The sequence below is a fragment of the Rhodnius prolixus genome, unplaced genomic scaffold, assembly GCF_049639745.1.
Source record: "Rhodnius prolixus isolate KJV_2025 unplaced genomic scaffold, Rpr scaffold_5, whole genome shotgun sequence".
NCBI classification, from domain to species: domain Eukaryota; kingdom Metazoa; phylum Arthropoda; class Insecta; order Hemiptera; family Reduviidae; genus Rhodnius; species Rhodnius prolixus.
Window position 1 is genome coordinate 6,309,574 of NW_027411624.1, and position 13,405 is coordinate 6,322,978.

Here is a 13,405-nt window from a genome sequence, read left to right on the forward strand (position 1 = left end):
TTGTCGTTCCACGGCACCTTGATATGCAGAGCAGTCTCTACTCGTAATACTGTGATTATAAGGTTTCTTAGCCCTTTTACATAGAATGCACGCTGGAGCACTTTCTAAACTCTTACAATCTTTAGCCTCATGGCCTTCCATCGCACAATGCCCGCAGGCTATAATGGATTGCTTACAAGCAGTCGCAATGTGTCCATACATCTGACACTTGAAGCATCTACGAACCCCTACAAAATCCTGTATTCGGCACGAACGCCACTCAATATAAAGCCTTTCTTTTTGCCGTAGAATCTTTCTAACATCAGGAGAAACCTCCGCTACCCAATTTACGAGATCATCCCTGCGAGGACCCACACGAAATTTCAAACGAAAGTTGTCTCTGAAATTTTCTACACTCTTCAATTCCTCATTTTGCTCTAGGACCGCTTCCACCACATTCTCCTCAGATAAAGTCCTGTCAACGTCGTAAATTACTACCCTAGGTTCACGCCGTCCCGGAACGTCTACTTTGAAACCTTTTTCCTTCAAGATTTTACTTTCTACCAAGCGTTTAACATCATCCTGGGTAGCCGCCTCAACCACAATCCCTCCGCCCGCAGATTTGCGGATGTTATTTATATGAAGCTTCTCATCCTTTGGCTTAATTAGCTTCACCAGCTCTTCTTTTGTATTTTCGACTCCAGCTGGTGGCCGTACAACAGCCACAGTTTTCACCGGTCGAACAACTCGCTTACCCACACTGATTTTTGGTACATCTAAAGTACCCGCTGCCTCTGCATACGACTTCTTGATGATCCCTGTGTCCTGAAAGCCTCTAGCCAATAAAGAGATTGCCTCTCTTGTTGATGCTGCCTCTTCTGCTCTCAGTCGTTGCTCATTTATTAACTGTTCCTTAATGTCGATAACAACCTTTTCCATTGATTCAATCCGAAATTCTGTGTTTTTTACCGCTGTAATATCTGCCTCTAATTTTAAGAATGCACCAACAGAATCTTTTACCAGTTCAACCAGCGATCCAACCTTTGTCAACACAAAATCTGTCACTACTGATCCTGCCTTTTTGCCCGATTGGCTGAAGAAATTCACTAGCTCTCTCTGAATACCAATTGATTCAGAAACTAACTTCAGCATGCTTGGCTTATTTAGTGGATCCTCTCCCAATTGAGGGGAACTACGAGAACCTCTCAACCTCTTACTGCCTTTCCTTGGAGTTACCCACTCCCCAATCACTTCACTACCAGGGACGTTAGCCCTGCCTGTTCCAGACTTACCACTTTCCTCAATACTCAAACCTTCCGCCAACAACTCCTTTTTTAAAGATTTATTAGAACTCATAATTTTATTTATCCCAAATACATGCAGGCTATCCGCCAGGGTATACCCTCTCCCTAGAGCTATCAACCCTAGAGGTCGGCGAGTTCCCTCACCGAGCCGGAATACACCAACAGTGGGAGGAAATACTCAACTCCCGTGTGGTCCCAGGCCCCTACCACATAAGTCTCGGGGCTCCCGTGCCTTTAACAACACGGGCACCTGCATGTATCGCTTGCCATCGCATGGGGACCTACGGACGCTTTCCTCCGAAACACAAGTTCTCGGAGGTGCACGCCGCAGCGCCAGCCCTATTTAAGCAAGTACAGATCTACAATCAACGAGTTAGCCATAAACATGCGATAGTCATACCCAAAATCCCTCGTCTCTTTTAGTCGCCTCTTACGACAGGCAGAGAATACCGGAGGGCTATTCTACCCCGACCCTCCACAGGGTGTGTACTGATTATGACCTTGTGTGAGTTTTATGTAAATGTAAGTGTATTGTTATGGTGAGAGTGCATGGTGTACTGTACTGTGGTAACCCGTGGGGGCGCAACTCCCCAAGTAACTGCATGCAACAGCTACCCCTTGCGGGGCAAAAATTATGCTATCTAAGATTAGTAGAGACAGTCGATACTCTTGCAATGCCGTTTAATTGGGCTCGTGAACTTAGGAAGTTTCTCTGTGCAATAGGAGCCAAAGATGTTTGGACGAGTCAAAATTTAGAATTAATAATAAAAAATAGAAAGAGCTCTGTAGAAAAGTTAAAAAATCATTTAATAAGTATGGACGTACAAAAAGTCATTAATTCCAATTTTAACCTATACTATAGAAATGTAAGCAGTTTAGGTCTGCCGGAGAAATATTTAGAATTCAATGTACACATAAATAAAATAAGATTATTAGCTCAGCTGCGACTGGCTAGTAAGAAAATCTCCAAGATTAGTATTAATAATGATGCCCTTAAATTCAATAGCGAAGAGCCTTGTAATTTATGCGATTTGAATCAGACAAATGACATTATACATTTTATACTGGAGTGCCCTTTATTCTCAATGTTTAGAAATGATCATATCAGTAAATATTTATCTGTGAACGACACCAAATTGGGAAGTATTGAACGGTTGCTTGTAATAGAGGATGAGCGCAAAATTAATGATTTATATTTTTTCTTAAAAAAATCATTTAAGTTAAGAAAATTTATTTTAAATCTGTAAGCAAACTCACTGTTATAACTTTGTGTTTATAAACAATAAAATACATACATACATACATTAAGAGAAAATTTAGAACATATTTTCGAATAAGGACCTGAAGAATCCGGGAAAAATTTACCGCGTAATGTGATAATACCGGTAGTTTTGGGAATTTTCTTTAAACTGGGAAATTGATCAAGGCTTTTTAAAAAGTCTTTTATTATTTGGAATCAATGAAATTTGAGACAGCCGATGAGTTCAAATATTTTAGGAGCTTCTGTAAAAGGAAATCAGAGATTAAGGCCTGAAGGTCTTCCGCACTTCAAGAACAGCTGAAGTTGAGAGTCTTGACGAACCGAGCGAAGGGTCCTTATTTATTAAATAATCGTAAGACCTATGGTTGTTGGAACCTGGGCACTTCCGATATAAAGTTATGGTAAAGGAAGTTGCACTGTGGAGGATAAGAAAGAATGCTGAAATATTTATTGAACCAGAATTGGTATCCTTGGCATGTGGAAGGAATATTGAAGGGAATGGCAGGGAGAGGACAGATGAAGAAAACATGCCTAGGAAATAGGAAGAGTTCAGTAAGCTCATGAAGGCCGCGTGGCCTTTAAGGGGCCGCAGTGCCAAGAGGGCGGTAGGTAGACGCTAAAACTTTGCACTGAAGTGCCAGCCTCTGGGCAGTGTTCTGTCGTTACAGACAACGCTGTACCATCACCTGGCCAGTGTGCTGTAAGAAGTTGCTAGGAAGAGAATAATGTAAGATCTAGCAGCCGGATTCGAACCGGAGATCTCCGCGGTTTAAACCAGTAAATCAGTATATAACCAGATCTGGATAATGTTAATCCAACTTGGGAGTCTGCAAAAAAATAAAAATAAAGTGCCGAGTCTGTTTACATCCGCACTTTTTTAACCAATGAAATTTGCATAAACATAAAACTCGAATTGAAACCAACTCGAACTAGAATATGCAGAATGATCAATCAAAGTGTCAATTTTCTTGAATTTAAGAAGTTTGGAGGTTTAATCTACTTGATCAGAATTTGCTTCAGTTATTGGGAGGAGGTCGATGAACGTTTTATTATCAGACAGGAAATCGCATAATCCTTGTCGAAGTCAGACTGACTTAATTAAATCGCCCATTTTTTATTTTTTGCTCCTTCTTGAAATAAAAGTTGCAAATTAAACTGATGGGATAAAAGGGAACATAAAGTGGGAATAGCAAAGTATAGCAATGTTTTCTGTCTTTAAATATAAATTACCTAATTTGCTGTAATGCCTGTTGAGTGGCTGTCTGCTGTGTTCCTCTCCGACCAGTTTTTCAGAGCCATCTTTCGCTTCTCTAGGCAATTTCTGATTGAAAACTATTTTAGAAAAATCTATTACAACTAATAAAGGAGGATTCGCCCTACATTATAAAGAAAATTTAGGAATTTTATCTTTCATAGAAAAAGAGAAAAAAATTGTCTAAGTTTTGTGTTTTTCAACGTTACACTTTTTCGTGCAGTTTTTGACGACCAACCCTTATACAACTGTCCTACAGGAAGGTTTTAATAATATACGATATATTTAATAATATCGATATATTATAATTCGATTAATGAAAATCTGGTTTTAAATATTCACATGACATTCTATTTTTTTTGCCTTTTTTTTGGCATTGGCTTCCGCCATACAGCCAGAATCGTCAAGGTGCTTATCACTAGAATATCGCTCACTCTCCATTCTTACTTATAAATACATTCGCTTCACACATTCATCTCTCTACTATATACGTACAACTATTTACATACAAACTTACAACTAATGGATGGATCAGTACTCTATATTCCTGCCATCCTTATAGCTTAACCGAAATTAAAATCACCGTACTCCTTCTCTAATCATTTTCTTGCATTCATTCTAATCGGCTATAACTTTTAAATACATTCGTATTTCATTGCTAGCTCTGCTATAGACTTAAGCACATAGATGTTGGTGGAGAATACTATGTATGTCTTCGTAGCGAAATGGTGCATCTAAATATCTGTATATGTCGTCGAAACATTCGTTTCCTTTCTACTACATAACGTGGACATATCAATATTGCAGATATTGCAATCTACGCAAAGAGGACAGTGGACCTTTTTGTTGATCCTGTGAAGATACGATCCGCACACCGCTTGGTTTTCTCTCAGCCTGCTTATTGTCATAACAACCCATTTATTCAGTGACAGTTCCTTTAAACCATGGTTGTCTAGGTAACTGATCTGCTATAGTTTTATAGAATCTCCCTTTATTACCATTACTGTAATCTGTCTGGCCATTTTGGTAGTGCTGCTTTTGCAATTATACACTTGATATCGGTGTGTGGTAATTTATAACTGGCCATTTCCCCACTATTGATGGGCTTCCTTTGCAAGTTTATCTACAATTTCATTTTCTTTTCTACCACATTCTATTGCTCCAGGCCTTATTTAAAAAGCAGGGATCTCCGCATGGGAATTCAGTAAGCTAACCTCTAAGCTCTTCTTTTTTTTTTAGTACGTATTAAACGGAACTAAATTGCAGGAAGTGAAACCTGATAAAACTATTAAGCTATCCGGAGAGTTTAATAAAAGATGCCTCATTAAAAATCACTGGAGACTGCTGTTGTTGTTGTGAAGTGGTCACTTTGTTAGGGGTTTTTGCGTAGAATATGCTATAAAATCGTTTCTTTTGTGTGTGTATAATCAAGGCAAAACGGAAGTTGTATCGGTCAGCTGTTATTAGGTAATGTTTTGTACCTAAAGGCCTGGTTTTAGTGCCCTGTAAACACTTTATGTTAGCCGTTGTTTTTAGTACCCTCCTCCCAGTAAGTACTTGGTTTGACTAAAGCAGTGTGGTGGCACTTTCTATAGGCTTTATTATACGCGCTTAATCGAATGTACTGCGCGTATTTTCAGCGTCAATGTAAAATGTAGGCCACCATGATTTATTTTAAGTTAACTGATTTTTACGCAATCTTTTCTATTTCCACTTAAGGTGGCTTGAAGTCCAGCATATTGTGCGGTTCTGTGTAATATCGATTAACTAACGATTCCAAGTTGGTAGTATCAAGGTTCTCGATAATTTGCTGCGGTGAATGAAAGGGTTTTTGCCCACAGAATAATCCAGTTTCCTCCTCTTGCCAAGATTTAATAACACAGCTGAACGGTAACCATAGCACCCGCAGACGACCCTTGGAGCTGAACAAGAAACTGATGTCAGAGGCTTTCGGGAGAAAAAAGACATTCCAGCAGGTTTATCGCTCAAAACCACAACCCAAAACCTTTGCTCGATTCGCTACGATCTTTTTAAATTAGTTTAGAAAGAGGACAGGACCCATGCCCCACGGAACCGCAGAGGCTTATTGTGCCTTCCCCTTTAAGTCTAGTACATGAAACCTCCCCTTCTAAAAAGGTTTGGTCTTTGTTTACACTCTTGCCGTGTTTGACTCCAGGGAACTTCACCCAGTTTTTTTTGCATGTTCTCTCTCCAGATCCAATCTCCTGAGAGCCGCACGAACTGCACACCCTTAGTGATCCCCAGGATTGGTTCCGGGCCAATGAATGGAGTACTAGCTCCATTTCTGGCCAGTTAATCAGCTTAGTTTCATTCCCTTTAATACCCCACATGATCCAGCGGACCCATTCCAGCCAAACATTATTCCAAGGCCTTTTTACATTCCCAAAAACCAGGGAAGAGGTAGCTCTGAAGAAAAGAAAAAAGGGCCTTCAGTGCCGCTTGGCTATCCGAAAAAAGTGCAAATCTCCCTATTTCTAGGATCCAGCGCAAGTTTTAATGGCAAAGACCTCGGCCTGAAAGACGGTGGCATATCTTTCAAGAACTATCTCAGGTTTAACCCCATACACTCCAGCTCCGGTCCCGCAGGCCATCTTGGGGCCATCCGTGAACCACATGACTTCCTTCCGGCACTGTTCTGTCCAGTTCACCTTCCATTCAGTCCTCGATCTGAGGAACTCCTGAAATGGATCTAGGACAGATGCTGTCCTCCCTAACATCTTCCTAAATTCATTAATTTTGGTCCCAGTTATTTTGTCTGACGTTGTGAAATCGTGTTTTCCTTAATTTACATTTTATTTTTGTAGTACCTATTATTTCTTGACATATTGAAGGACAAGAAAACGTCGTGTGATTATACACCAGATTCTTATTAGATTCAAACGGATGCTGTATGTGTAAATGGTGTAAATGGAATATTTTTTTGTTGAATTCAAGTGACAGCCCAATTTTCACAGTATAATTGACTTTTAAAAAAATTCAACCTACAGCTAAATAGGTATTATTTGCTTTTCTTTTAAATTTTAAAATTGTAATTAGTTCACTATAAGGAGCTTAAAAGATTTTACACATGGAAAAAAATCAATACTACGACCTCTAGAAATGGGAAAGCTAATTTTATCTTTTCTCCATGTTTTTTCCATATTAAGGCCAGGGTATTGAATATTTTATATTTCTCGTTTTCTTATTTTCTGACTTTATCATAACAATGAAATATATAGGGAATATTGTAAGGTTATCCCTTACATTAGAATGTGTTGTAGAGGCAACAGCATCTTAGTACATTACTAAATCATCTTGCGAAAGTAATATTGTGATTGAGAATGTAAGGCGGTAAATATCAGCCATCTTAAGGGAATTGCTTGTAATGGTAATAGGAATTCTGTTTCGAACGATCAGCTGTTTCTCTTCTGGAGGTAACGCACTCTCCCCCCCTCTGTTGCCCTTCTAAAATAAGGGGAAGGAAGCTCCCTCACCCCAAGAAGTTTCTTTGGCAGGGCGTATTCTCCACTAACACCTAGGTAATTGTACAGCTTTCCATAATAGCCTACGCCTACAACGCTTTCCAGATGTGCTGAGCTTTACTCGCGCACCCAAGTTCCAAAAATAGAACTAAGCTCACCGTGGAAGTTCTAAGAAGTGAGTGGAGCCAGTAGGCAGATGTACGAGTAATCTACCATGAAGAAATATACCATGCATCACTTCCCGTGTAAAGCCCCACCCAAGTACAGATGTTCAAGATTTGGCACCAAATAAAAGAATGGGAATATTCTAAGATGAGGAATACATTTTCCTGAAGTATAACATGATGATACTGCTTTGAGGTACGACATGATGGAGCATCCAGCCAATGATAAGTCTTCCCTATAATTTGACAACTATCATAGGAGAAGTGTCTCGATGGCGAATGGCGCTTCAGCCAGTCAGAGGAAAGTAATGCTAGTTTGTGTGTGTGGGGAGATGATGGTGAAGTATGGAGATGTTTGAATCGTAAAAGGACCAGATCTTTGATGTAGGGAATATTGCAAGTTAGTGTGGAGAGTTTACAAGGTGCACAGTGAATTTAATAGAAGAATACAGCTGGCTAACAGGACATACTTTGGTTTGCAACATTATTTTAAAAGTCAGTTACTCTCCAGGTCGACTAAGATAACGCTTTATAAGACCCATATCCGACCCATGTCTTAACGTACGCCTCAGAGTGCTGGGTCACCACCAAAAAATGACGAGCTTGTCCTCCTTAGGTTCGAAAGAAAAATTCTTCGTAGGATCTATGGAGCCATTTTGGATGGCGAAGAAACATGGAGACGGAGAAGTAGTGCAGAACTAAGGAGTTTGTACAGGAACGTCGACGTGGTGAGTGGTGGTGAAGCTTGGACGCCTTCGTTGGGCAGGACATGTAGGTAGAATGAATCCCGAGGAGGAGCGACGGTGTTTTGAAGGATGCAAGAACTCTCCTTGTGGTGTCCGAAACTGGATGGTGGCCGGCATTGGACCGGGACAACTGGCAAACTTTGATAGAGGAGGCCCAAGATTCGCGCAAGCGAGTTGTAGCGCCAGTTAAGAAGAAGACGTGTGGAGAGTTTAATTTGATATAAGCCCGGGCGAGTTTCCGGAGAATTTTGGACTGGAGAGACTGGATTCTTGTAGCTTTAAGCTCATTCCAGTTAGATCCTCTTACGGGCTCCTGGAAAAAAAGGGATGTTCTCCTCCACCACCACTGTCACTGCAGAAGCTTTTCTGAGAAGGTTGAATGGCCTTCCAAGTTCAACTTTCTCTTGCAATTATCTTCACGAACTAAAAAAATTTCATGACACGTATGAGGAATTCTTTTACTTAGTTTGTAACCTATCCTAACCTGAATCTGTAACTTTTCCGGGAATCATATCCAACTCCTTACCGAAAATGGTCATTAAACGAAAGTATTCTGGAAAAGTTAAAAAAGAAAAGAAGGTTACAAATTAATTTGTTTTTAGAAGTTTTGAGAAGCAATGTAGAGCCATTATCGATATATTGAACAATCGATTGAATAAAGAGGCACTTCCGCTTGAAGGAGTTTCTTCTAATTCAATTTCAGCAACACATTCAACCCCCCTCCAAACAGTACAGAAGACATAGCAAGGGTATTTTACAGAGAAAAATGGCCCTTTAATTGGTGGGAAAATCTTTTCGACCCTTTTTTCCCCCCCAGAAGTATGTTTTTCATAATAAAAGTTGTTAAGCTATTAAACCAATCAAATTTAACTGAAAATCGTAAGGACTATTTTCGAGAAAATTCGTAGAAAATCGGAAAATCAGTTCATTAAGTGGTATTTCCCGTTTACCGATTTATTTCAAATTTGAAAATTTAGTTCTACAATTAGAAATTCAATCCTACTAAAGTAAAGTAATCGCCTATTTTTTCAGGCGGGGCTAAACGGCCAACTACCCATTAGGTGTCGTGGACGGAGGCGACTAGCAAACATACTTTACTATAAATTTCTCATATTAAACATTAAATAAAATCCAAGACCTACACCGGGTGAATCGAACCCACTAAACCAACAATACATCTTAGCTTTGCGGGTCTAGCATATAGCCACCTAACTTACATAGTTTACTGTAAATTTCTCATATTAACCATTAAATAAAATCCAAAACCTAGACCAGGGAGTCGAACCCACTAAACCAACAATACATCTTAGCTTTGCGGGTCTAGCATATAGCCGCCTAACTAACATAGTTTACTGTAAATTTCTCATATTAACCATTAAATAAAATCCAAGACCTAGACCAGGGAGTCGAACCCACTAAACCAACAATACATCTTAGCTTTGCGGGTCTAGCATATAGCCACCTAACTAACATAGTTTACTGTAAATTTCTCATATTAACCATTAAATAAAATCCAAGACCTAGACCAGGGAATCGAACCCACTAAACCAACAATACATCTTAGCTTTGCGGGTCTAGCATATAGCCGCCTAACTAACATAGTTTACTGTAAATTTCTCATATTAACCAATAAATAAAATCCAAGACCTAGACGAGGGAGTCGAACCCACTAAACCAACAATACATCTTAGCATTGCGGGTCTAGCCTATAACCGCTCGGCTACCGTGGCGCCTTTCAATACTATTATTAGCGCTAAACACAGGAATGGCTCTAAATTCATAATTTGAAAAGAATTTGTTTTTAAGGGACATTTTTATAATAACGTATTATTAAAAATTTTTATAACTTCTTAGGCGATATCACCATTAATCATAAAGCTTATAAAGTTTGTGTCGTATTCTGCTTATGTAAGCTTGAAAATATATAAATCTACCATAAAATAGCAACAAAAGATAAATTCGAAATTTTGACATTTATTTTATTTTTTTTAATTCTATTTCTGATAGTACGTAGAGAATGGAAAATTTTATTATAATACTCGTACTACTACATTCCAGTGGGATAGTTAGGGTTCGTTTTGTCCTGTACAATACAGTGCAGATAAGGAATGATTCTGGACTACGTTTAAATTGCCTGAGGATATTTCAAAGAGATTAAAGGGAATATGAAGCATAGCAGTGTGGTCTATTTGTCCGGGGGTATCTCGCTGGAAATAAATCCTTCAGTATTTCCGGTGCAGTAAAAGGGTTAGTTTGAGACTGACCTGGCTAGATAAGTGGAATTAAAGGGAATTCTATTTTTCGGTCATCTCGTTTCTTGGGTGCACATTATAATGTGTCATTTAGCAGCAAATTTTTTATCGAGGGATGTTTCCAAGACTATCAGATTCAAGGGGTCTATCTGGGGGCTATTAGGGGTCTTCAACGGGACCTGATGCTTGAAAGGGGGAAAAGAAGGATGATCATAGGTAGGGTGGTGAATAGAAGAAGAGCAGGAGGAAGACAACTTCGTATGCTAGCTCCCTCCCTCTCTCTCTCTCTGGAATCTTCAGCCTCAACAGGATATTCTCCTTGAAGATAGACGTCAACAGGAAATGAATCAGCTCTTCCTGATATTAAAAAAAAAACGTGCGATCATTCCTTTATCGCAGCCAGAACATAGGTACTCTTTCAACTGACACCTCTTCACTTGGTTGATTAAAAAAAAGGAGAGGGATTGACTTCCGAGTGAAGGAGAACAGGAAGTAGGGTTCGCATACAAAGTTCCCTTTTCTGGGCTTACTCACGGGTACGAGAACTTCTGATGAGACTAAGTTTGAGCCAAGGTCCAAGTATTCGATAACTTCCATCATCTTCCAGTTGGCGGAAGATGCATTCAGTTTAACCTTATAGGAAACAGGAAATTGTTATTAAAGCGCTCACAATTCTTTTTGATTCCAACGTCTCCCACTAACTCTAATATCTATTTCATTAGGAAAATCTGGTAAAAGTAATTCGGAAAATGATTCCCCTTTTCGTAAGTATTCAACCTTTCTAAACGATTAATTTTGCTGTCAATAAAAAACTCTCGTACCAAGCACAAAACATTAAGTCTCTTTAATATTGATTGTAAGGACTTAATAAAATTACTTTTTACTACAAATTATAAAGTATCAAGAAAAAGCTACAATAAAATTTCTTCAATTTCTGTTACAGATCATACGTTTTCGGCGAAGCATTCTGCGTACTTACTGGTCTTTTGGCCGAGACTTGCGCCAACGCAACAGTATTAACGATCACTGCGTTCACTGTCGAAAGATATGTGGCGATCTGTCATCCGTTTTTCTCGCACACGGTCTCCAAACTGTCTAGAGCGATCAAATTCGTCATTATTATCTGGTTGTTGGCGTTAATCTTAGCTGTGCCGCAGGTATGTTTAATTCTAATTATTATCATTATTTGACCTACATTTTATGATAGCAATAATAAACCAATGAATTTCACAAAACAATTACTGGAGCGGATTCATTCAGTCCAATGACACATCCGTAAATACTTATAATTCATTGAAAGTACATTTCCTTCTGCAAGAGTAATTGCAAGGTAATCAGCGCCCTATGCTTTAAGAAAGATAATCGATATATTAGTGCAAGTTCAATTATTCAACATCTCAAAGTTATATACTTTTTGCACATAGGAGATATTGGTTTGACAATGACGATATGGATCATTAGCTTTATTTTTCTGTTGATATTGGTTTAGCTGTAATTACACCAAAATTTTCTGTCATTGAATCGGCACTTGATAGAGTACATACTTGGAAAATTATGAAAAAACCTTTCAAAAAAAATGTGATAGGCTTCCCTACAGAGAGGAAAACAAAAAACGAGGAAAAGCCGCGTTTTTCCATTGATCGTTTGGTTCACATTGTCGGAAGCCATGGAGAAAGTTAAATGTGAGTGTAAGCTGGACCAACATATGTCTAATGAGTTATCAACATAGTTAAATATGAGAGTAAGATATGTGAGAGTAAGAAAGTCCTACATAAGTCTAGTGACTTACCTGCATGGCTGAATATAAGTGTAAGATAATGCTACTTAAGTCTAGCGAGTCGTCAACATGGTTAAATGTGACTGTAAGGCTGACCTATGTAAGTCTAGAGAGTCGATAACAGGGTTAAATGTGAGTGTAAGATTGCTCTACATATGTCTAGTTAGTTACCTACATGGTTAAATATGAGTGTAAGGTAGACCTATATAAGTTTAGTTAGTTACCTACATGGTTAAATATGGGTGTAAGGCTGACCTATGTATGTCTAGAGAGTCGGTAACAAGGTTAAATATCAGTGTAAGGTAGACCTACATAAGTCTAGTTAGTTACCTACATGGTTAAATATGAGTGTAAGATAGTCCTACTTAAGTCTAGTTAGTTACCTACATGGTTAAATATGGGTGTATGATACTCCTACTTAAGTCTAGAGAGTCGATAACAAGATTAAATATGAGTGTAAGATTGCCCTACATATGTCTAGTTAGTTACCTACATGGTTAAATATGGGTGTAAGATAGTCCTACTTAAGTCTAGTGAGTTGTCAACATGGTTAAATGTGGGTGTAAGATAGTCCTATATAAGTCTAGTTAGTTACCTACATGGTTAAATATGAGTGTAAGGTAGACTATATAAGGTAGACCTATATAAGTCTAGTCAGCCGCAAACATGGTTAAATGTGAGCGTAAGATAGTCCTATTTAAGTCTAGTGAGTTGTCAACATGGTTAAATATGAGTGTAAGGTAGACCTACATAAGTCTAGTTAGTTACCTACATGGTCAAATATGGGTGTAAGATAGTCCTACTTAAGTCTAGTGAGTTGTCAACATGGTTAAATATGGGTGTTAGGTAGACCTATATAAGTTTAGTTAGTTACCTACATGGTTAAATATGAGTGTAAGGTACACCTATATAAGCTAGTTACTTACCTACATGGTTAAATATGAGTGTAAGGTAGACCTATATAAGTCTAGTCAGCCACAAACATGGTTAAATGTGAGCGTAAGATAGTCCTACTTAAGTCTAGTGAGTTGTCAACATGGTTAAATATGAGTGTAAGGTAGACCTACATGTCTAGTTAGTTACCTACATGGTTAAATATGAGTGTAAGATAGTCCTACTTAGGTCTAGTTAGTTGCCTACATGGTTAAATATGGGTGTAAGATAGTCCTATATAAGTCTAGTTAGTTA

At 38.6% G+C, this 13,405-nt stretch overlaps 1 protein-coding gene across 1 annotated transcript in view; it reads left to right on the forward strand.

Moving 5' to 3' along the window:
• Positions 1–13,405, forward strand: part of LOC141457918 (pyrokinin-1 receptor-like) — a 136,203-nt gene that overhangs the window by 76,378 nt on the left and 46,420 nt on the right. The window contains exon 3 of the mRNA XM_074135319.1: positions 11,384–11,597. Coding sequence (XP_073991420.1) covers positions 11,384–11,597 — 214 coding nt within the window. The remainder of the gene's footprint in view (positions 1–11,383; positions 11,598–13,405) is intronic.